General features: G+C 33.1%; 1 protein-coding gene and 1 long non-coding RNA gene across 4 annotated transcripts; one reads left to right on the plus strand and one right to left on the minus strand.

Moving 5' to 3' along the window:
- Nucleotides 1-6,984: 6,984 nt before the first annotated feature.
- Nucleotides 6,985-18,737, minus strand: LOC134719096 (uncharacterized). 3 transcript variants are annotated; one of them, XR_010107507.1, is made up of 4 exons: nt 18,678-18,737; nt 15,599-15,787; nt 10,476-10,632; nt 6,985-9,645 (listed from the first exon to the last, which is right to left on the minus strand). It is a non-coding gene; the product is annotated as an uncharacterized LOC134719096 (long non-coding RNA). The 3 variants fall into 3 exon arrangements; XR_010107506.1 differs by lacking the exon at nt 18,678-18,737 and adding an exon at nt 16,484-16,617; XR_010107505.1 differs by lacking the exon at nt 18,678-18,737 and having other exon boundaries at nt 15,599-16,614.
- Nucleotides 18,738-21,119: 2,382 nt separating this feature from the next.
- On the plus strand, nt 21,120-24,514 carry LOC134718222 (zinc finger protein 227-like). The gene is made up of 4 exons (XM_063580716.1): nt 21,120-21,425; nt 21,467-22,204; nt 22,451-22,841; nt 24,393-24,514. Exons 1-4 carry the CDS (start codon nt 21,120-21,122, stop codon nt 24,512-24,514), a joined length of 1,557 nt encoding a protein of 518 aa, XP_063436786.1.
- The last annotated feature ends 2,981 nt before the right edge of the window (nt 24,515-27,495 follow it).

The raw sequence follows: 27,495 nt of genomic DNA on the forward strand, positions 1-27,495 counted from the left end.
AATAAGACAACTATCCAGCTGAGATCTTGGAAATCAATTATAGGTAATCTGACCTTCAACAATGAACAATGGTTTCAATAAGACAACTATCCAGCTAAGATCTTGGATATATTAAAGCAATTATAGGTAATCTGACCTTCAACAATGAACAATCGTTACAATAAGACAACTATTCATCTGAGATTTTGGATATAGGCAATTATACGTAATTTGACTTTAAACAATGAATTATCGTTACAATAAGACAACAATCCAGCTGAGATCTTGTATATAAGCAATTGTAGGTAATCTGACCTTCAACAATGCACAATCGTTACGATAAAACAACTATCCAACAGAGATTTTGGCTTGAATAAATTTTATGTTATTCAACAATGGACAATCGAATTACCGTCTCATACTAGTAGCAAATAACTCTGTCTCATTGGTGTCTGACCGTTGCATAGTGTTTATGCCCATTGAATAACTATGTCTCATTGGTATCTGACCGTTGTATAGGGTCTATCCCCATCGAATAACTCTGTCTCCTTGGTGGTGGCCGTTGTATAGGGTGTATACCCATTGAATAACTATGTCTCATTGATGTATGAACGTTATATAGAGCATGCATATACTTATCGAAAAACTATGTAGAACATGTAATTTAAATAGGCATTTCAATTTAAGCTGTTTTTTAGTACATAGTTATACCTGGCCACTAGTCTAGTGATTGCTTGATTGTTTTACGTCCAGTGACAAATATTCCATTCATGTTCAGGACGAGATCATATTATCGATGAATACAATAGCTAGGTAAAGTATTACCGCTTGACTCCGTAGATCGTACAGACTATTTAAGTCCAGTGGCAAATATTTCGTTTATGTTCAGGACGAGATCATATTATCGATGAATACAATTGTTCGGTATAAAAAGCATAACCGCTTGACTCTGTCCATCGTATAGACTATTTATGTCCAGTAGCAAATATATCATGCATGTTTAGGATGAGAACACATATTTCATTCATGTTCATGACGAGATCATATTATCGATGAATACAATAGTTAGGTAAAGCAGAACCGCTTGACTCCGTCCATCGTACAGACTATTTACGCCCAGTGGCAAATACATCATGCATGTGTAGGACTGCAACTAAGAACCTCATACATTACTAACTGATTGTAACTAGGAACCACAAACAATACTTACGGACTGTATCTAGGAACCACAGACAATACTTACAGACTGTATATAGGCACCACAGACAATACTTACAGGCTGTATCTAGGAACCACAGACAATACTTACTGATTGTATTTAGGCACCACAGACAATACTTACGGACTGTATCTAGGAACCACAGACAATATTTACAGACTGTATATAGGAACCACAGACAATACTTACTGATTGTATCTAGGCACCACAGACAATACTTACTGATTGTATCAAGGCACCACAGACAATACTTACTGATTGTATCTAGGCACCACAGACAATACTTACGGACTGTATCTAGGAACCTCAAACAATACTTACAGACTGCAAATACTTACTTACTGTATCTAGGCACCACAGACAATATTTACAGACTGTATCTGGGAACCACAGACAAAACTTACTGATTGTATCTAGGCACCACAGACAATACTTACGGACTGTATCTAGGAACCACAGACAATATTTACAGACTGTATATAGGAACCACAAACAATACTTACTGATTGTATCTAGGCACCACAGACAATAATTACAGGCTGTATCTAGGAACCTCAGACAATACTTCACAGACTGCAACTAAGAACCTCAGGCATTACTTACTTACTGTATCTAGGCACCACAGACAATATTTACAGACTGTATCTATAGGAACCAAAGACAATATTTACTGATTGTATCTAGGCACCATAGACAATACTTACGGACTGTATCTAGGCACCACACACAATACTTACGGACTGTATCTAGGAACCACAGACAATACTTAGACTGAATATAGGAACCACAGACAATACTTACTGTATATAGGAACCTCAGACAATACTTACTGATTGTATCTAGGCACCACACACAATACTGACGGACTGTAGCTAGGAACCACAGACAACATTTACAGACTGTATCTAGGAATCACAGACAAAACTTACTGATTGTATCTAGGCACCACAAACAATACTTACAGACTGTATCTAAAAACCTCAGACAATACTTCACAGACTACAACTAAGAACCTCAGGAATTACTTACTTTCTGTATCTAGGCACCACAGACAATATTTACAGACTGTATCTAGGAACCAAAGACAATATTTACTGATTGTATCTAGGCACCATAGACAATACTTACGGACTGTATCTAGGCACCACACACAATACTTACGGACTGTATCTTGGAAACACAGACAATACTTACAGACTGAATATAGGAACCACAGACAATAGTTACTGTATATAGGAACCTCAGACAATACTTACTGATTGTATCTAGGCACCACACACAATACTGACGGACTGTATCTAGGAACCACAGACAACATTTACAGACTGTATCTAGGAACCACAGACAAAACTTACTGATTGTATCTAGGCACCACAGACAATACTTACAGACTGTATCTAGGAACCTCAGACAATACTTACAGACTGTATCTAGGTACCACATACAATACTTACTGATTGTATCTAGGCACCACAGACAAAACTTACGGACGGTTTCTAGGACCCACAGAACATATTTACAGACTGCAACTAAGAACTTCAGGCATTACTTACAGACTGTATCTAGGCACCACAGACAATATTTAAAGACTGTATCTAGGAACCACAGACAATACTTACTGATTGTATCTAGGCACCACAGACAAAACTTACGGACGGTTTCTAGGACCCACAGAACATATTTACAGACTGCAACTAAGAACTTCAGGCATTACTTACAGACTGTATCTAGGCACCACAGACAATATTTAAAGACTGTATCTAGGCACCACAGACAATACTTACTGATTGTATCAAGGCACCACAGACAATACTTACTGATTGTATCTAGGCACCACAGACAATACTTACGGACTGTATCTAGGAACCTCAAACAATACTTACAGACTGCAAATACTTACTTACTGTATCTAGGCACCACAGACAATATTTACAGACTGTATCTGGGAACCACAGACAAAACTTACTGATTGTATCTAGGCACCACAGACAATACTTACGGACTGTATCTAGGAACCACAGACAATATTTACAGACTGTATATAGGAACCACAAACAATACTTACTGATTGTATCTAGGCACCACAGACAATACTTACAGACTGTATCTAGGAACCTCAGACAATACTTCACAGACTGCAACTAAGAACCTCAGGCATTACTTACTTACTGTATCTAGGCACCACAGACAATATTTACAGACTGTATCTATAGGAACCAAAGACAATATTTACTGATTGTATCTAGGCACCATAGACAATACTTACGGACTGTATCTAGGCACCACACACAATACTTACGGACTGTATCTAGGAACCACAGACAATACTTAGACTGAATATAGGAACCACAGACAATACTTACTGTATATAGGAACCTCAGACAATACTTACTGATTGTATCTAGGCACCACACACAATACTGACGGACTGTAGCTAGGAACCACAGACAACATTTACAGACTGTATCTAGGAATCACAGACAAAACTTACTGATTGTATCTAGGCACCACAAACAATACTTACAGACTGTATCTAAAAACCTCAGACAATACTTCACAGACTACAACTAAGAACCTCAGGAATTACTTACTTTCTGTATCTAGGCACCACAGACAATATTTACAGACTGTATCTAGGAACCAAAGACAATATTTACTGATTGTATCTAGGCACCATAGACAATACTTACGGACTGTATCTAGGCACCACACACAATACTTACGGACTGTATCTTGGAAACACAGACAATACTTACAGACTGAATATAGGAACCACAGACAATAGTTACTGTATATAGGAACCTCAGACAATACTTACTGATTGTATCTAGGCACCACACACAATACTGACGGACTGTATCTAGGAACCACAGACAACATTTACAGACTGTATCTAGGAACCACAGACAAAACTTACTGATTGTATCTAGGCACCACAGACAATACTTACAGACTGTATCTAGGAACCTCAGACAATACTTACAGACTGTATCTAGGTACCACATACAATACTTACTGATTGTATCTAGGCACCACAGACAAAACTTACGGACGGTTTCTAGGACCCACAGAACATATTTACAGACTGCAACTAAGAACTTCAGGCATTACTTACAGACTGTATCTAGGCACCACAGACAATATTTAAAGACTGTATCTAGGAACCACAGACAATACTTACTGATTGTATCTAGGAACCACAGACAAAACTTACGGACTGTATCTAAGAACCACAGACAATACTTACAGACTGTATCTAGGAACCACAGGCAATACTTACAGACTGTATTTAGAAACCATGGATAATACTTACAGACTGCAACTTCGAACCTCAGGCATCACTTACAGACTGTATCTAGGAACCACAAACAATACTTACGGACTGAATCTAGGAACCACAGACAATATTTACAGACTGTATATAGGAACCACAGACAATACTTACCGAATTTATCTAGGCACCACAGACAATACTTACAAACTGTATCTAATAACTTCAGACAATACTTACAAACTGCAACTAAGAACCTCATACATTACTTTGACTGCATCTAGGAACCACAGGCAATACTAACAGACTGTATCTAGGAACTTCAGACAATACTTACAGACTGTATCTAGGAACCACAGACAATTCTTACAGACTGTATCTAGGAACCTCAGACAATACTTACAGACTGCAACTAAGAACCTCATACATAACTTTGACTGTATTTAGGAAACACAGGCGATACTTACAGAATGTATCTAGGAACCTCAGACAATACTATTATTTCAATTCGCCTTAATTCATATTATATCATCTATATGTTTAACTCATTGTCTTGTGTTCATGCATTTTATCTTTCATTATCTCTATTTTACTTATTGTCTCATGTACATTTGCCTGACATCTTTCATAATCTATTTTGAACTAAATTAGACTTATTGCTGTATATATGTGCTTGTATATATATAGTAAAAGTACATTTTTTAGGCAAACAACTCATATTTGACTTCTAAAAACACACAAGAGTGAACCGCTGAAATGTCTCACCTACTTTAATGATGACCATTGAGTTTATGAGTCATAGATTATGGTTTCAGTACAAGTATCACAGACAATTAACATTTCAGATCAATTCTGTCAGATTCACATGCACACCTAACAATAATTCCATACACCAAATATAGTTGACACATTGCCTTGAAGTATTTGATAAAAGACCAAAACACTTAACATTGATCAATGAATCATGAAAATTAGATCAAGGTCAGATGAAACCTGCAAGACTGACATGTATCCCTTACAATCATAACATATACACAACATATACTTGACCTACTACTTCCAGTATTTTAGATATGGATCAAATCACAGAACTTTAACACAAAATGAGGTCAAGGTCAGAAGAAACCTGTCTGACTGAAATGTAGACATTGCAAGGAACCCCTATGCCAAATTTAGTTATCCTATTACTCTAAATATGCAGAAATTTACATGACAATCATTGTTCTTTCTATAAGCGGATGCTGAATCATAAAAATGAGGTTAAGGGCAATGCACATTAGACAGAGGGAATTTCAGTAACATCTGGTATCTGCAGCAACCAGGTCTTCTATTTTTTCGAAATATAAAGCTTTATATAAATAGACAAGAACTGTGATGAAAGGTGTTTTAAGAAAAATGATCCTGTACATGATAAAGTTTATTGTCATGTATTATAATTCTAAATCCTTAAATATTGCATAAGACCCTCAAAAACAGCATACACAACATATGTTTAAATCACAGGCACTTGTTTCTATCCATACGAAGGTCGACTATCCATATAAATAGAAGAAGCTTCTTCTATTTATATGGATAGTCTACCTTCATATGGATTGAAACAAGTGCCTGTGATTTGAATATTTGAAAATACATTCAGACTAGATCTACGAACCTGATACTGTGAATATCTTAGAACCACAGACAATACATACATAGATACAAGTAGACCATTTCTAATAAACCCATATAATTCAAACAGATTGTATCCTGTCAAATCTAGTTTTACTTGGTAAAATTAGTAAAGTCATCACTTAATAAATAAATTCACAAATGCTTAGCAAAGATATTAAGTCCAATTCAGGGTTTATATTGCACTCAATTATTCCTTCTGTAAACAGGACATGTGACTTTGAATATGACAGTACTTGTACAACCGTGTTGAAACAATTTTCTCTTTTGCTTTCTATCTTTTGCTGTTTTATTTTCTATATGATGCAAGTTACATTTATACGCCATCTCTATAATTGGTCCGAGACCACAATTGTCGTCCCTTGATTTTCGTTGTTCACGAATATAGTCCCTAGTGTTAAAATTGGGTTACTTGCCATTAATTTTTATACTCCTTCCAAATTTATTTCTCCATGTTTAATGCCTCAAATTGTAAGTAGGGGGGTGAAATTACACTGTAAAAAAATTTGGGTTCAGAATTTTACAGGAAAGTAGTGATTTGGTCCAGCTGAAAAAGGTTAAAAATAGCACTTTGGAAGCTGTCAAAAGATTTCAAGACACCCTAAACACAAAATTGTCCATATTTTGAGTTAGAGGCGATGAAGTTTTCTATAATTTTGATATAATTTGTCCCAAAAATAGTACAACACACTGTAAAAATTTCATTGAGAAAGCGCAGGTGGGATTTTTTAAATTTTTATTTATGTTCTAAAAGAAATGCACTACGAATTAATTGTGTTCTCGGACCAATTGGAACAGGTTTCATTTTGATGTGCATATTGGATAAAATCAAATCAATCAAAACATGTTTAATTAATTTTGTTCTTTATTATAAAACTTTCATTTTTTTTCTAAATTTGTATATAGGTTAATGAATGCAGTAGCATAAATACCTGAATAAAGTTTATACAACATTTAAAGAAAATTATCTATACATTAGTGACATGCATACAGCACAGTTTATATGTATCATGCATTATATTATGGTATAAAACAAAATAGACAAAAAGGTATTCAAACTACCATAAAATATAGAGCAAGAGGTCACAAGAGGTTTTGAGGGTTGTTTTGTTAAATAGAAAGACTAATTCAATAAGCATTTTTATTATATAATATAGACCACACTAATTAATTAAGAAGTTTACCATTTTCAAAAATTGATAATGCACAAGCAATTTATTTTAGAAGAGACAATATTTAATGAATTTCTTTTATACATTTGATAATTGTAAATTCCTTGATAATGACTTATTGACTTTCACTCTTGTAACTCTGAATCCTTTGACTCAATCTTTCTGTTTTTCAACACACAACATCAACAATCAACAAGCATAAAATATTAAATATTAAATATGTTTATCATAAATTTAATTAAAATCATTTGCAAAAATGAATTATTAGCATATAATAATCATTATAGTCCAGTCCATTAAGCCAAAATTGGACCCTTACCTCAAAGTAATTGCAACAGAAGACTATAAAGTTTTAAACTTAAGCATTATACCCCCCAAAAAAAACAGAAAAAAGTCCAACAAAATATAACTTGAGGAAGACTATAAAAATATAAAGATTTTATAATTCCTATGGAGATTTGCATTACAATGGGAGATAACTCTGCCAAAAAGGCAGAATATCAATAAAAATTGATACAAAATTATAACTTTATGGCTTCTATACAGCAGAATGTATTGATTCTTGATATTTTAGCTGACCTTCGAGTATAAAAAATAACTCTAAATGTGTATCATATCAAGCTTCAACCAAGATTCTGTAATTCATAGTTGACCATTTATTAAAAAATTTAATATGTCAAGGTAAAGAACCTCAAATTTAATAAATTAAGCAAAAATAATTAAGCATAGGTTTTTCTTTTTGTGGTTTAAATATAGATTCTACCACTGCATCGAGAGTAATACAATATTTATCCATTCCAGACAGTTAAATTTTCAAATTTAAAACACGAGGCTTGCCCGAGCGTTTTAAATATTTAAAATTTAACTGTCGAGAGTGGATAAATATCGTATTACACGATATTTGGTGGTGGAATCTGTTTCTCTAATGATTTTCTAACATTATGAAGGCAAACTTATTCCTTCATTTCCAATGATCTGCAAAAAGATGTGTTCTTTCTATGTGACGACATCAGGTATGGTCGCCTTTTTTCATGTCGTCACAATAGGAATTTCAGAGGAGAGCAAGAAAATTTGACGTCATAATCAGATTTTAACCAATGAAGTACTGAGATCAAAAGAACCACATGTTGATTATTTTTTTTTTAATAAAATGGGTGCAGAAAGGGATAAATTGAGGAAGAATTAGAGAAGTCTTTTTAAACAAAGTAGATGCTGAAAAAAGATATAATACCAAATTTTCACATTATTTTTTCAAAATGGTCACAAAGCCACAAATTTGCAATTTCTTTAATGAAAAATGTGCAAAAACAATAGAAATACCTATAACACTTTGGTTTTGTACATTTCAAGTGCGGGAGATGATATAATACAGTCAAATACGAACTAATAACCCAATTAAAATATCATGCTTTACATGAATTTTAGGAAAATCAACAAAAAACTGACAAAAAAGACTCATTTTTGCTGAGTTATCTTTCCTTTTCAATGTTGGAAATTAAAATTGCTGATTTTGAGTTTTCCTCAAGTTAGATTCTATTGGACCTTTTTCTGTGTATATCTGGAGCTTAATTTTATATAGATTAGAACTGAAACATTTTCTGTTGCAATTAGTTTGAGGTCAAACCTTAGATTGACTGGATAAGTTTTGACTGGACTATTATGTATGTTTTTTCTGTATTTACAACATTTAAAAATCACATTGTGAGGTAAATTGAAAATTCTCTATGCAACAAAGAAAATCTCAATTGAAAAATGAGATTAAAAACTAACCAAAATTATACAAAAAGAATCACTGATGTGACACTTTCAAGTTTTTTTGTATGAAGTCTTCCTAATTTTTTGTATTATGTATGCCAATATTATCTTTTTTTTTAGAGGCATCCATAGTAGACAGTCCTTATGGTATGGTATTTTTTTTCTTCAAAACTAAATATAATGTGGGGAGGGATTAATACTACACATAACAAGAAGTAAAAAACATATATGCATGTCTGAGTTATCCAAGGATGACATCTTAATCTTATGCAATAAAAAAAATACAAAGAAAGTAACCTTACTAAAAACTTCAAATAGTTGTCCTTGGTACTCAAGTAGGAACAGGTATAAAAAAAACCAACAACATCTATAACATATCTTAAAAGGAGTAATTACAAAACAGATATATAAAAAAAATACATTTCCAGAATTTTACATTTATACTCTATAACCATCATAGTGGTAAAACATTAACAAAAACTAAAAACTAAGTACAATAAAACCAGTCTTCTCTGTTCTTTAAAATTGTTCTTGTCCTTCACTCTTTGACACTAGTATCGGAACTTGAAGTCTTGATCAACCTAAAATAGAATTGCTTTCATGTAAATTCACAAATATGGTTCAATTATTGAAATAAACATGCATTTAAAATGAACAAAAATATAAACTTTGAACTGTTTTGATCATAGTTCTACCAGATGGCTGGCTTTTCGAATGATATAATAAACTCAAATTGGAATGGTGTCATTTTCTGATCTTCCTGTTTGGGTATGGTGCAAAACATACCTTTTTGTTTTAAAAATATTTTAACAAGTAATTTTCATTATACTGCTGGAACATCTTTAGCTTGAAAAGGTAGATCAAACTATGAAAAAACTAAGTGTGATTTAAATTTATAAAAACAAAAAACGTTTAGAATCAAGGGCAGATAATTACATTTATTTGATAGGTCAATTGGTGTTTTGTTTTTACGGATAGACAGACAGACAGGGTCATTTCTATATTCACCTAAAAACTTTGTTGGGTGTTTTTAACATTAGTTTGATAAAGAACAAGATTTTACCATGGCAGAGGGGTTTAAACAATAATCTACAATAGATTTAGCATACAGTACAGTGTAACAATTATATAAAAAATATTTCATTATTTTTTTTGAATTTAGATCAGGTATCTGCTTGTTAAAGACACCCTTATAGATTTCGAAAAAGAGCAGGTTGATGCCCCTACAAGAGCATACATATAAAGGGATTAATATTTAGTTGCAAAACTTGTTTCCCAATACACTATAAATAAATATGTTTAAACTAAACTAAGGTATCTTCTTATTTTGAAATCAAAGGAAAGACAACAAAAAACAAAAACTAAGAAGACCATAAATGTTGATTTTTTGTTCATGATACAATAAACATACCTGCCATTTATATCCATCACCGACAGCAAATGGCTCAAGGTGAAGGATTTCCTTAGTTGCAAGTATTCATATTTTAGTGTTTTATTTTGCTTTCAACTCCATTGTTAGAAATTACTGAGACATTTATTCTGTTATTTCTGTCAGCTTAAACCCATCTCTGAAAAAGATATTCATTACATGCAATATATGCCAAGTTTACATTGTTTTATATGTTTATAATGAACTGAGAGACACATCAAAGTATTTTACATGCAATATATTCCCAGTATAAATTGATTTCAAGGTTTACAATAAACTGATAGTCACATGCATCTCAGTACAATATTTCCCAGTATGAATTGTTTTGAAGTTTGATTTGAATAGACTGATAGTCACATCTCAGTATTTTATATGCAATATATCCCCAGTATAAATTGTTTTATAGGTTTATAGATAACCCATAGTCACATCTCAGTTTTATAAATGCAATATTTGCATGTTATAAATTGTTTTCCATGTTAAAAGAAGACCAATAGTCACATCTCAGTATTTTACATGCAATATTTGCCTGGTGTAAATTGTTTTTAGGTTTATAGAACACATAAATTGTTTTCTATGTTAATAGAAGACCAATAGTCACATCTCAGTATTTCACATGGAATATTTGCCTGGTGTAAATTGTTTTCTATGTTTATAGAAGACCCATAGTCACATCTCAGTTTTTTTACATGCAATAATAGCCCAGTATAAATCGTTTTCTATGTTTATAGAAGACCCATAGCCGTAGTCACATCTCAGTATTTTACATGCAATATTTGTCTGGTATAAATTGTTTACTAGGTTTAAAGGAGACCCATAGTCACATTTCGGTATTTTAAATGCAATATTTGCCTGTTGTTAATTGTTTTCTATGTTTATAGGAGACCCATAGCCATAGTCACATCTCAGTATTTTACATGCAATATTTGCCCAGTATAAATGGTTTTCTAGGTTTGAAGGAGACCCATAGTCACATCTCAGTATTTTACATGCAATATTTGCCCAGTATAAATTGTTTTCCAGGTTTGAAGGAGACCCATAGTCACATCTCAGTATTTTACATGCAATATTTGTCTGGTATAAATTGTTTACTAGGTTTGAAGGAGACCCATAGTCACATCTCAGTATTTTACATGCAATATTTGTCTGGTATAAATTGTTTTCCAGGTTTGGAGGAGACCCATAGTCACATCTCAGTATTTTACATGCAATATTTGCCCAGTATAAATGGTTTTCTAGGTTTGAAGGAGACCCATAGTCACATCTCAGTATTTTACATGTAATATTTGCGTGGTGTAAATTGTTTTCTAGTTTTATAGATGACCCATAGCCATAGTCACATCTCAGTATTTTACCTGCAATATTGCCCAGTATAAATGGTTTTCTAGGTTTGAAGGAGACCCATAGTCACATCTCGGTATTTTACATGCAATATTTGTCTGGTATAAATTGTTTTCTAGGTTTATAGATGACCCATAGTCACATCTAAGTATTTTTACATGCAATATTTGCCCAGTAAAAATTGTTTTCTATGTTTATAGAAGACCCATAGCCATAGTCACATCTCAGTATTTTACATGCAATATTTGCCCAGTATAAATTGTTTTCTAGATTTATAAATGACCCATAGTCACATCTCAGTATTTTACATGCAATATTTGACCAGTATGAAATGTTTTCTAGTTTTAAAAGAGATCCATAGTCACATCTCAGAATTTTAAATACATTATTTGCCTGGTATAAATTGTTTTCTATGTTTACAGGTGACCAATTGTCACATATCAGTATTTTACATGCAATATTTGCCCAGTATAAATTGTTTTCCAGGTTTGAAGGAGACCCATAGTCACGTCTCAGTATTTTACATGCAATATTTGCCTGGTATAAATTTTTTCTAGGTTTATAGGAGACTCATAGTCACATCTCAGTCCATTAACTGCAATATATAGAGAATAATACATGGCAAAATCCGTATCATATGTCGTATCATCCCGAGACATCAATATCAGCCCAAGGGCCTTTTTGCCATGTATTATACGCTTTATCATATATTTCAACCGAAGAGTATTATATTATATAAAATGTTTTCTGATCCATAGCACTGGGTTACCTTTAGTTCTACTTTTGTTTTGTTTCAAAGGCCTTAAAAGAACTGCTCAATTACTTATCCGAAGCGAAGCACCTTACAATTTGCGTGCTGTTGTTTTAAAAAAATATTTTGTTTATTATTGTATTTATTTGTGTGTTTTGTACTTTTTATAGTTGCAATAAGTGTGCCAAAAATATGAAAACTTGACGTTCGTGACGTCACATACCAGACAATGATGTCATTCCAAAAATTGACATATTTTGAAGAAAATTTGTCTTGTGCAAAATAAAATAAAACTGACTTTATGTATAAAAAAAAAAAAAAAAAAAAAAAAAAAAGGTATGCGATTAAGGGTGCGCATCAAAGTAGCATGATATGGATTAAACAGCAGGCTATTTATCACATATGCAAAACTACTGTATTTACTACTAAACATATGATAATATGCTGTACAGCTTCTTTATGTCAGGAGACCAAATTAAAAATTAAGAATTTTAAGATTTATTTTTAGCGGATTAATTATTTATATAATAATGTTGTGTTTTACATTGACTATGCGAAAATAGTACCCAGGGTGAGATACAATAGTGCACGACCCAAAGGGTCACTATCCCTATGTCGAGCTTTCTGCAACAAAAGTTGCAGGCTCGACAAAAATAGGCAAATGCAAAGGATCTGTAAGATGCATGAACTGCAAACATGGAAACGTTAAAAATATTACGTTTCTTGTCACGTGAGATAGCAAATGTCACCTTGGGCTAGAGTACCTCAATATGATTCAGATATACAATAAAACAAATATTTAATTTCAAATGTCCGTTTGTTCATCTTATCCATCTACTAGTTAAATTGTAATACATGTACATTTTTGTAATAACATTTTGTAAAACTAAAAAATAAAGATTGTGATAAATGTTTGTTTAAACCCATATAATCCAATAATATGTATGGTCAGCTCATACTGGACCATACTAGTATTCTCACAGGTCCAACCGTAACGCATATAAAAACTATACGGTCCAAATACTCATATGGTCTGGAACATGATATATACATATATATATATATATATATAATATTTTTATACGCTTTATCAAGAGTATATACAGTGGCGTAGCTGGGTCATTTTTACGTGTACGCCCGAACCTTGGCGAGGAATATGAGATGTGCCAAGCGCTCAATATTAAAGCACCTGCTGGTAGTGGGTTCGAAAGGGACGAAGCCCCCGAAAGCTATCGATAATGAGATACCGTAATGATTCCTGTCAGTAAAAAATCATTGATAGCAACATACTTTTGAATCTAAATGGTTTATTTGTTTTGGTTAAATTTTGTAATGTGTTAACTTATGTATCGTGTTAAACTGGAAGCTAGCCTAATGGAAATTGGTTTTAGAGAAAACGTCCTAACCAATATTACTTTTGAATAAGTTTAAAGGGTACCGTGAGAGAGATTACAATCGACAGTAGCACCTTTTAATGAACACGAACAAAAATATTTCTAAAATATGCAATAAAAAAAAAATTTGGAACACCTAGGATTTCTTCCCTCAAAAAGTGAATCAATTTATCATTCCTTTAAAGGGATTTTAAAAAAATCAAAAATTTTCTTTTATTATTTTCTCTTGAATGAATATTTCACGACAACCTATGAAGGTTTATAAATTCAGCATGTAAAACAATTAATTGCGTAAAGAAGAGTCCGGCTATCTGTCTATCAGAAAAGAACAGAAAAATTAACGGAAACAAATGCTTTCAAAATTTTAGCTTTAGACATTAGTCATAGAAAAAGCTTCTTCGGCAATTTCATAAAATTCGATGAATGCTAGACAAGTAGTTAATATAATTGAGAAATAACAAATTGTAGGCCCAAACTGCGATCACTTATTAATTGCAGAAAGAAAAACATTTTGTCCTTAAAATGCGGGAAAATTAAAGATATAATTGCATTATTATATTGCTCTGAATATACTCTTTTGATCATAAACAGTTTCTGTCCAACTTTCGTAAAATTTCAAGGAGAGTCATTTTAAAAATAGACTTTATCCACATTCGGAATCTAAATATTGACGCCGCTTTGTCTCGCTTTTGGGATATAAATCGCAGGCTCGACAAAAATACAGACGGCATATCGAATCTTAACAGATAGTGAATTGCTTTAAATATAAGAAATTTTAAAGCACGTAAAATACATAGTAGATTCAGACTTTTACAAAAATTCGAACAAATATATTAAATGATCTATTTGAGTAAGTTAAGTCCCTTTTTATTCAAAATTACAATCCATTGAAGAAAAAAAGTACAAGATTGATGTGCTTTTGACCAGTTTTTCTTATTCTATGTCGATTATTTGTTTATTTTCAAAATTCAAGTGTACGCCCGGGCGTTTTGACGTAAACGTAGCTACGCGCATGATATATCATGTATATGATTGCTTTCTGATCCATAGAACCTGGGTTACCTTCATTTTTTCTTTTCTATTGTTTTAAAAGCTTTAAAAGAACTGCTCAATTACTCATCAGAAGTACGTGGGTTACCTTACAATTTGTGTGCTGTTGTTTTAAAAAAATAAATTGTGTTTTTTGTGTGTTTTGTATGGTATTTCATGGAGTTCTTTTTTTTATATTTGCATTTCATGTGTCAGAAATATGAAAATTTGACCATTGTGACGTCACATTCCAAACAATGATGTCAGTCAATAAATTGTGTCACGCCAGAATGACCGTAACGTTCATTTAGGACCCATTTTGAGGAAAAATGTTCTGAAGAAGCTTGCATGAATTAATACAGTGTTTATCATGTAACCAGGTGCTCCGCAGGGCACAGCTTTATACAACCCCAGAGGTCATTCCCTGAACAGTTGCGCATCAAAATTAATGTGTAATGTTTCATCAATATTAGCAGATCAGAGGGGTTGCACTTGCAAAAAGGATGGACATACAGAGGAATGACAGAGGGGTTAACTACAAGTCTCCGGCACATATTCCATTCATATAATATTAGACATTATTTTCATACCTTAATATCAAAGGTGGTCTTAGTTTTGTCTCCTTTTGCACGCACAAGAAGTCTCACTACTTCAGCATAAGTCATCTTTGATGAACTAGATGCTGTATTAGATGGTGAAGTTGCAATCCCAATTATGAAGTGTTCTTACTGGGTCTTCTGTCATTTCCATTGGTACAACTTGCTTCAGGTTGATATTCCCTAGAATAAAAAAGCTTCTCAACCTTTTCTGAAGTTTGTAAATCATATCTAAAAAAATATAATCTGTATACAAAAGTTTGTAGGATCAGCCATAGATTTGGCAATTTTCCATTTAATAATAAAGGAGCATTAGTACAGGTTACTCAAGAACAGTAACAGTGATGCAGTTCAAATTTTACCTTGATCTGTGCTGAAACTACTATGTGTACTATAGTTATTAGTAGTCTAGTTCAGATCATATATGTTTTGTGGTAACAAGCAGTGTATAAGTTTTATTGTTGTAACAAACTAAAGTTAGAGACTAGAAAAGAAAGATTTTTTGCATAATTAGGGGGGATAACTTACGAATGGTCAAAGTAATGCCACTCAATTTCAAATTAAATTGATCACTATCATCAATCAGTGTTTTGTGAAAAAAAGAATTGTGTGAAACTTAAGTAAGAAAATTAAAAACCAATTTCTGTACAGACAGACATATATGCATGGAGAACATTGTGACAACAGTAGAAGTTAATGCCTCTTCTACTAGCGTTTGGGCATTAAAAAAAGTTATAATTGTCCTACTTTCCAACTTTTCAAAATGCCCATGGTGGTTGAATATGTAAGATGGCTCTTACAGTCCTAAAAAACATTCAAGGGGGCATTCAAATGCATTTTAATGTTGGTTTTTAGCTTCTTCATGCTATCAATACCTACCATGCCTATCATGCCTATAGCCTTTGTAATATTAACAGTTTTCAGGGCCGTAACTACATATGACTGAGGAAGGGGAGGCAGTTGCCTCCCCTGAATTTTCTACACCTGCAAAATTTCAAGTAATAAAATGAAATATTGACAATATGTACACGAAGAATTTCAATTTATATTATAAACAACACAAGTTTACAGTTAAACAATGTTATCATGATACGTGATATGTGTAATTTTTCAGATTTTTTAGTGAAACGTTTCAGTATTTGTTTGGAATTTTTTTTCCTGTGGCCGTCTGTCTGTTATTCAGTATTCGTACGAGAACACATATTAAACTTTGATTTTTGACAATTTTGAATAAACCTTAACTGTTCACATTTATTTAGAACTCAATTAAGCATAGGAAGTTCCCTTTGTACTGTGAATCTTTAATAATATCGGAAATTCGTAACCAGCTGAATCAGCAGTTGGATCATTTATTTTTATCGTTTCCTGATCGTACGAGAACATTATGGTCAATGTCTTTAAAATATTTAAACACTCCCATTCGTTGTAGCAGGGACTTTCTTTACTAAGTATACTAGTATAAATTTCAAAATAGAAAGTCCCTGGTTGTAGTTATATACATGTACATGTCTGTTCAGCTTTCAACAATATTGAAATTCAGGGTCCTCGATAAAAAAATATAACTTGCGTTCTATGATCTTGCTGTATATGTTTTTTCTAACTTATCAGTTTTATTTCTAACAACAAGATTTTTAATTAAGGAATGACTGACATATTTTTTCTGTCTATGAAAAAATAACATAAAAAGTTTGGTGCACACTGAATAACGCGAGAAGAGGGTTATTCAACAGTGAGCACCACATTTTTTATGTTATTTCGAATAGACAGAAAAAATATTAGTCATTTCTTATAATTTAATTCTAAATTCCATTTTAAACCGTAGAAAACCATGATAAAATGTTGATGACGTCATAGTCACATGACTAAATTATGGCTATGGGCTCATAACAAAATAACGGTCAGCCAATCAGAAGACATGTTACGTCCAAAATTAAATTATATGTATACAGATAATAATAGTCCATTTGCCAATTACAGATTTGATTCTGTAATTACACACTTTTTAAACAAATTACTTTCCTTTGTCAATTGTAGACTGGTTCCAATGACAGTGCAAAGTATGATGAATTGAAAGTGATGTATTGGCGGTTGAACTAATTTTTCACAATAATAATTTTTTATGTCAAAAGTATTTAGTTTAACAACAAATTAATGTATATAAATTAAAAGATTTGAAAACATTAAAGATTACTCACATAACACTCAGATGAATTTGCTCGTTCTGCTAGCTCTCCATTATAAATGAAAATTAATGTCCCTCATAAGGGAGACAACTAGAAGAGGTATCTCTAATAACAGGGTCAATAACGGGAATTGACAAATGGCCTATTGTTTGCATAAAAATTGCTTCCAGGATCCGGCAATACTGATGTGTTTAAAAGAAAGGAAATTGAAGGAAAACGGGTCATTTAAGCCATTTCAACTTGAGAAAAAAATCCGCGTTCACAAGGTATTTAATGTTAATAATGATAGGTCAAAGTACAGCCTTCAAGACAGAGCCTTGGCTCACCTCGAACAGTAATTTCAGCTTGTTTTTGAATAAAAATTGTTTCCAGGTTCAAGCAATACCGATGTTTCTTAAAGTAAGGAAATCGAAGGAAAAAGGGTAACTTTTAGCCATTTTAATGAGAGATCCTGTATTCTGATATGAATGAGAGAAAAAAATCTGCCTCATTCGGCGGCCTCCAAACCCCTGCCTCCCCTGATTTCAAACCCTAGTTTTGTTTAAAATTGCGGACAAAATTACTCTTTCATCTTAAGTGGTAAAATAAGAAAAATCACACCATATACATCTGATGGACATCATGATTTTCTATTCAATAATAAATTGTCACCGTACAAATACTTGTGGCAGGAACATATATATAATGAAGAATCTACAGTATGTAGTCAATAGTGCGTTGACTTTTATAACCTTAGTGAGTTCTTAAGGGAATGAAAGACACCTGCTCAGTTTGTCAAGAACCTGATAACACGCTCGTTTGTCATTTATCTGCGCTACCACCATGTGGCTAATAATAATATCTTGTTTATTTTGCGGCATCCCAGTATTAACATTTGCAATTTCCTATACCTATAAATGGTCAATTTCATTAGCGAAACGTTGAATTTGTATCTCGCCAAGGTGACGATGGTATTAGTGGCAAGGTTTCGGTGCAAAATATAGTTGACATTCATTTTGTGTCCGGACACACGGACACAAAACTATTATTATGTACAATAAGTTTGGAGATTTCCGATAGCATTAGAAATTTTCAATTGGGCGCTTCACAGGAACTATCTCGACTTACTTAATATATTTTGCACCGAAAATAGGACATATCTAGACGATGGCTCCAACCAGTTCCTTCTGTGCGATGCTATAGATGGAACGGCGGCACAGTTTAATTTAAATAGATGAGACAAATGAAACTTTTATATTTATATATACCTTTTCTACCTTTATCGTAGAGATCTAAAATAAAATATAAACCGGAGTCAAAATCGGAATCCTTCCCGAGTAATCCGTTTTTTAAATAAAATCTCTATTTTTTATTAAACGCGTAAATTGACGTTGGCGTTTATGTTGTATTCTCACTATATCCTACACTATAAAGTTTATGTTTAAGTTTATGTCTTTAATGAAATTAAAGGATAGTACGGCGTTCGCAGACGGCACTGTATGTGTAAAACCGAGTATATACATTTACATCGGGATAACGTTGTACCGTTTAACATTTTCTAAAAACGATTTAATTACCCTCATTACCATTACCAGCTTATTACTAAAACCTGAGACTACTGTGTTATAGTAGTCTCAGCTAAAACCAATCTGAATGTCGTGTGGATATTTCTGTTTTGTTTCTTCATTCATTGCTGTATGTATACCCGACTTGTAAAGATGACAGATCTTGACACTGAGTACTACCAGTGGTGACGATACGTGCATATCACGAAAAGTATCTGACAGCAAAGCCCTTCTTTTACCTCTCCTCGTTTGTTGTGTAACTAAATTGATTGTTTTTTTCCTTTTGAAAACCATGTTGGTACCTGTGATTCAGCACGCCATTTTCTTAGAATCAAAACAACCCTTGTCATGATTTTTGCTATCCCCGAATTCAACATACTTTTGTTAGAACTACCAGCACTTAACATCTATACTGTACAGTATAAAAGTATACTGTTGTTAGTGTTACTAGTGGACTAATTTAACTAATAGATTTCCACTAATAGTGGCTAATATTGAAGGATCGGGTGGATGAACCCTATCATTGTAGTATTTGTGATAAAGATTTTAGTCGTAAAAGGGACGTGACAAAACATATGAGAACACATACCGGTGATAAACCCTTTCATTGTAGTATTTATGATAAAGATTTTAGTCGTAAAAGGGACGTGACAAGACACATGAGAACACATACTGGTGATAAACCCTATCATTGTAGTATTTGTGATAAAGATTTTAGTCGTAAAAGGGACGTAACAAGAATATGAGAATACATACTGGTGATAACCCTATCATTGTAGTATTTGTGATAAAGATTTTAGTCGTAAAAGGGACGTAACAAGACATACGAGAACACATACTGGTGATAAACCCAATCATTGTAGTATTTGTGATAAAGATTTTAGTCGTATAAGGGACGTAACAAGACACATGAGAACACATACTGGTGATAAACCCTATCATTGTAGTATTTGTGATAAATATTTTAGTCGTAAAAGGGACGTAACAAGAATATGAGAATACATACTGGTGATAACCCTATCATTGTAGTATTTGTGATAAAGATTTTAGTCGTAAAAGGGACGTAACAAGACATATGAGAACACACACTGGTGATGAACCCTATCATTGTAGTATTTTTGATAAATATTTTAGTCGTAAAAGGGACGTAACAAGACATATGAGAACACATACCGGTGATAAACCCTTTCATTGTAGTATTTATGATAAAGATTTTAGTCGTAAAAGGGACGTGACAAGACATACGAGAACACATACTGGTGATAAACCCTATCATTGTAGTATTTGTGATAAAGATTTTAGTCGTAAAAGGGACGTAACAAGACATATGAGAACACATACTGGTGATGAACCCTATCATTGTAGTATTTTTGATAAAGATTTTAGTCGTAAAAGGGACATAACAAGACATACGAGAACACATACCAGTGATAAACCCTATCATTGTAGTATTTGTGGTGAAGATTTTAGAGGGGACTTGAAGAGACATATGCGAAGAAAACATAAGGTTACAAAACCATTTAAATGTTATACATTTGTAAAAGGGGCAGTCAGAAGGAGTCTAGTGTACAGACCGACACAAAAACACATACCGGAGATATCTCTTATTACTGTTGTGTATGCGGAAAAGGCTTTGGCCACCTTCATAACTTGCAGAAACACACGAGAACACATACAAACATGACAAATGATAAGTTGCGTGACTGCGAAGTATATGGTAACATATTTAGTTAAAGAAGTGATTTTAAAACACACACGAAAACACATACTTGTGATACTAGTGCAGATATGAAGAAGACGTTGGATACTAGAACAGATATGGAGCAGACGTCAGATACTACAGAAGATATGGAGCAGACATCTGATACTAGAAATGATATGAAGCAGACGTCAGATACTAAAAAAGATTTAGAGCAGACGTCAGATACTAGAAAAGATATGGAGCAGACGTCAGATACTGGAGAAGAAATGGAGCAGACGTCAGATACTGGAGAAGATATGGAGCAAACGTCTGATACTAGAAATGATATGAAACAGACGTCAGATACTAAAGATGATATGGAGCCGACGTCAGATACTAAAGATAATATGGTGGTGTGTGTGGTGTTGGATTTGAACAAATTAAACTCTTAAAGACTCACATAAGTACTCACGTTGGTGGGGCACCATTTCAATGCGGTATTTGTGGTAAAGGGTTTAGCACAAATTCTATATTACAGAGACATATACGAGAGCATACTGATAACAAGCCTTATAAATGTGAGTCATGTGACAAAGGATTTGGTCGAAATTCTCACTTACAGAGACACATCAAAAATCAAGTATGTGATAAACTGTATAAATGTGATGTATGTGATTCCAGTTTTAGTAAGATGGATAAATCACAAAGACATGAGAGTAAACATACTTGTGATTACCCATTTCTCCATCAATTAGGAATACACATGCGAACACACACGGTTAAAAAACCTTATCAATGTACAATTTGTGATAAAGATTTTAGTAACAAAAGGAACAGGATGAAACATATGAGAACACATACTGGTGATAAACCCTATCATTGTAGTATTTGTGGTAAAGATTTTAGTCGTAAAAGGGACGTAACAAGACATACGAGAACACATACTGGTGATAAACCCTATCATTGTAGTATTTGTGGTAAAGATTTAAGAGGGGACTTGAACATGTTGAAGAGACATATGAGAAGTAAACATAAGGGTATACAACCATTTAAATGTTATGCATATAATAATGGGGTCAGTCAGAAGGAGTCTAGTTTACAGGCAGATACAAAAACACATACTGGAAATAAATCTCATGACTGTAACGTATGTGGTAAAGGATTTAGTCGCCTTTGTCATTTACAGAGACACGTGAGAACACACACATATGATGAATCTCGTGACTTCGATTTATGTGGTAAAACATTTAGTCAAAGAAGTGACTTTAGAACACACACGAAAATACATACTTGTGATAAACCTTATAAATGTGGGTTATGTGGTACAGATTTTATTCGTAATGACGACTGCAAAGAACACATGAAAACACATATAAGATACAAACCGTATACATGTAATTTGTGTGGTTCATGATTTAGTGAGAGTCATAACTTACAGACACACATGAGGATACATACTGAGGGTAAATCCCACAAATGTGATGTATGTGGTCAAGTGTTTAGACGAAACCATGACTTACAGATACACAAGAGAACACATACGGGTAACATAAAACTACATTTATGTCATTTGTGTGGAAAAGGATTCAGTAGAAAAACTGGCTTAAACAGACATATGAGAACACACACTGGTTATAAACCTCATGTATGTGATATATGTGACAAAAAGTTTGACAGCAGTAATGCCGTGATCTATCACATAAAAGTTCACACTGGAGAAAAGCCCCATCTGTGTGATGTGTGTGGTATAGGATTCAGGCTGAGTGGAAATTTAGAGATGCACAAACGAACCCACACTGGGGACCAACCGTACAAATGTGATGTATGTGGTAAAAGGTTTAGTCAGTATTTTTCATTGAGTAGGCACAAGAGAACTCATACTTGTTTAAAGCCATATGTATGTGATGTATGTGGTAAAATGTTTACACAAAAGCACAACTTAAAAACTCACTTGAGAATTCATTCCCGATCGGTGATACATTAGGTAATGGAGTATGAGTTATGTTATAAAGTGTTATTTTTCTCAGATCGTTTAAGACTAACTTTATAACGCATTCTGGCAATACATGATGCCTTCATATGGAATGTGAATCGCCGATGTTTGCTTTAAAGAGTTAACTCAAAGTCACAATTTAAAGAGTCCGTTAATTTGATTATATATTTTATATACATGTATATATAAGTTTGGTGATGCACCCAGTGCAACGGAATTAATGTCAGCTGAATGTTGTTAAGAGTTTGAACTACATAACCTCTGTACATGAAACTCAATGTACATACTCATGAAAGGTCAAAGAGATAGGGGATATATAATCCTTAGATGTACCGTATGTATGGTATAAACAGTAAAAGTCTTTGTGACTAAGACACTTACAAAAACATAGAACACGTATATCTTTGATGTAAACCTTTTTTTATATTTATATAAATAATGTATACAGTGAATGTCTTTATGAATTGTGCCTCTTGCAAAAACTCAGTAGAAAACAGAGAGGATTTAAATCTTAGATGAATTTATATAGGTCTTTCGCGCAAACTTTCAGAAAAACACATATGGGATTTAAAACTTAGATGTGTTAATAGGTCTTTCGCGCAAACTTTCAGAAAAACACATATGCGATTTAAAACTTGGATGTGTTAATAGGTCTTTCTCGCAAACTTTCAGAAAAACACATATGCGATTTAAAACTTAGATGTGTTAATAGGTCTTTCGCGCAAACTTTCAGAAAAACACATATGGGATTTAAAACTTAGATGTATTGAATTGGGGAGACTTCCTATAGAATTTAATATTAAAACACAAACATTATTATATTTAAAGAGATTTGAATGCTGTAAATTAAATCCTCTTTTGAAAGAAGCTTACATGCTTAGTAAAAACTTAGACTCGGAAGGAGTATACTCCTGGTTTACCTATGTTAAAAATATTTTAAGTGAACTTATTATAGATATAGCACAAGTTCAACAAAATACTAGTTCAGACAAAAAAATAAATAATTCATTTAAAGTTTATATAAAAACAAGCTCTAAAAACTTCTTTGAAAATTTGATACATGATGAGATGCAAAACATAGATGAAAAAAGTAAACTTTATTTATATAAGAATCTTAAACAAAATTTATGTTTTGAAGACTATTTAAGAACATCAAACTTTACTTATAGAAAATTAACAACAAAACTAAGAATAAGTGACCATAATTTAAATATAGAAAAAGGCAGACATACAAATATTCCTAGAGAGCAGAGATTATGCCTTAAATGTAAAACATTAGAAAACGGAAAACATTTTATATTAGATTGTAAATTAAATATGGAACTAAGAAATAACTTTTTTAACAACTTGGATTTTAATTTTTCTGTTAAATATTTATCTTATGAAGAAAAGTTGATTTCTATACTCAATCCATCAACACCATCACAAGTAAATAAATTGGGGTCCTACATCAAAAGGTCATTAGAACTGAGGACAGGGGACACTGGAATAGTTACTGTAAATGGATGATTGTGTATATATATATGTGAAATATAGTTATATTGTTTATTATTTTATGTGTCACAAACTTAATGTTTTAGTTTATATGGCAATAAATGTTAGAATATATAAGTATTTAGAAAAGGTCTTTCAGGCAAACTTTCTTATCAGTTCTTATCACATGTATCAGGTCATAATTTATATATTCATATATATCATTATTTCAAAATCCTCCCTTAGAAATCTAATGGTGGTTTCCTTGTGTTCTTAGTTGTTTCAAATAAAGTTTTATTACAATTGTATTTTCTTAGTCCCCTCCCGAAGAAGTCGAATTGGAGACTTTAGGTCGGCACTCCGTCCGTCTGTCTATCCAACCGTCAGACGTACGCCAAAACAGTGTTCACACTTTTTTCTTCATAATTTTGGTTTGATATTCATGATATTTTGTAAATTGTTTGATCATGACAAGTTACAGATCAAGTAAGAACGTTGTTCCGATGTGATGATTTTGAGCAAAGTTATCAAACTCCGGACAGTGATCGTTTCCGTTCCGGAACTATTTTCCTTTACTAGTGTAGAGCAATCGGAACTACTCGGCCTTTCTGGTTGCACGAAGAAATAACCTCGTATGCATTAGGCGGAGGAATCATTGTCCGGAAAATTTTCCGATTTGATTCAAAATTATATTTTTTCGACTGGACTGGTACATTTTTTTTACCACTACTGATTTACCTTGCTCCTGTCCGGAAAATTTTCCGATCCGATTAAATTTTATATTTTTTCGACTGGAATGGTACAATTTTTTTACCATTACTTATTTACTTTGCTCCTTCTTTCGCGCCAAAATATTTGGCAGAGTTAAAGTTCATGATTACTGTGATATGTAACCAAATTATAGCGCCACCTGGAGGATAGAACTTCTTTGTGTCGCGGATCACTACAATTCCGGCCAACAATTTAAGAAGTATTTCTCCGTAGTGCATACGAGGTTATTGTACTGCATAGCGAGAATGGCCGAGTAGTTACGATTGTAGTGTAGAGTAGTATTCGGGCCCGTATGCGGATCGGAACTGGAACTGCCGGGGATTTTGCAAAGTTATGGTCCTTGGAAATAAATAATCAGTTTTCCGCTTTTTTTTCGTAATGCTCGATAGTGGAGTGACAAATCACGAAAAAGGTGCTTATTTTACGAGTTTAATGGACCGGCATACCTGCAGGCTGAAAATTATATTTTTGCAAAGCCAATACATTAATCTAACTTTTTTGCCCGGTCGTAGACATTTCGTACGGTGCAATTTTTTTTGAGAGTGAAAAGAAAATGAATTTTCGATTTTAACATGAAATGCATTCCAAAAACATTTTTTAACATGATTTCATTTTTATAATCCACAAACTCTTAATTTTGGATTTTATTAAGAGAGTAACTACACATGTATATTATAAAATGAAAATTTGTTCCATTGAACCTTTTTTTTTAACTTTTTTTTATCCCCCTTTGAAAAATGCATACTCTTTTTTTTATTTGAACGGAGAGGTTACAAAACTTTTAATTCATAATTTATCGATATATTACAAAGTTTTTTTTATGTAAAAGGATTAAAACTTCATTTTCTAAACTTATGAGACCAACTTTGGCTTATTTGGATGAGTATATCTATATTTTTAGCAATTTATAAACATTGCTATGAAATTCATTGAATTTCCGGATTTTTATATTCCTTACCGATCTTACAATCTTAAAGACACTCCCAATGCGAATCAACAATGTTGTTCCCATCCTGTTCAGACCAGATAAATGTTCACGCCGTTTGATTGGACTACTTGCATTTTCTGTAAGCACAAGTCGTATAAGCGCGACAAAAACCTACGTCACTTAGAAAGTGATGAAAGACTACAAAAAATAAGTGAATTAGCAGACCATAAACGTGATTTAGAGTTGAAGTCACCTCTTTTTTCGGAAGAATTTAAATCTAAAGCTCTTTACCACAGAGATTGCATTGCTAATTATTTACTTAGCATTTCAAAGAAAGAAGAACTTAATGATGAGGTGGACATTTCTGTACATGACAAGGCTTTTCAGTCCTTCGTTGGTCACACAAATGAAGACTTGCTTTTTCACAAAAAGGCATACTTAATGTCTTTTCTTTTAGAAAAATACTGTTTCTTCTTACATCCCGAATTAAAAACGAGATATGTTTCAGCCAAACTTCAACGAAGGCTAGAAAAGCAATATGGACATTCTATCGTCATTCAGACACAGAAAGGGCAGGGAAGATCCAATATAGTATTCAGCAGTTCTATATCAATTGCCGAAGCCATTCAAGCAGCTAGCCATTTAAAATGTGAGTTAAAACTTTCAGAAATTGAAGCTGAAGTTGAAAAAGGACCTATAAATGAAGACCAGACTTTACATGCAGCCGGCCGCTTCAATAATCCGTAGACAATTGCAGTCCTTAGATATATCAAATGAGACTTACCCAAAACCATCTGAAATATCGTTGTCTTATTCTACACAGCACGCTCCTTGCTTATTAACACAGTTTTTGTTGTGGATTATTGATGATAAGTCATACAATGAAGAGGGTAATGTTTCTGACCTTCCTGTCGATGTGATGCATAAAGTCCTTGCAATAGCCGAATGTATGGTTTTATTGAATAAAGGCATTTTTACCCCATTTCATCTTGATTGAAAATGTCAATTCACATGGCTTTTGTTCATCATACTCAGAAAGTACGAAGATATAGATGGTAAGAATACCTTTCACTCAATGCCTAGAGCTGTCTTTCAGTATCAAAATGACACATACAACGCAAGTATAAGTTCCAATAAGGTTAAACGTGGACCAGAAAGATCTCTGACGTCTGAAAATTATAATACCAAACTTATGGCATGCTTACCTTACGACAAGCCAAAAGAATGTTATGGCCCCCACGATATTCAGATGCTTATGACAAGATTGTGTCGAGCTTTATTGATTAAAGACTAGATGTTGCTGACATGTCTTCCTTCG

The sequence above is a fragment of the Mytilus trossulus genome, chromosome 5 (assembly GCF_036588685.1).
Source record: "Mytilus trossulus isolate FHL-02 chromosome 5, PNRI_Mtr1.1.1.hap1, whole genome shotgun sequence".
In the NCBI taxonomy this organism is placed as follows: Eukaryota; Metazoa; Mollusca; class Bivalvia; order Mytilida; family Mytilidae; genus Mytilus; species Mytilus trossulus.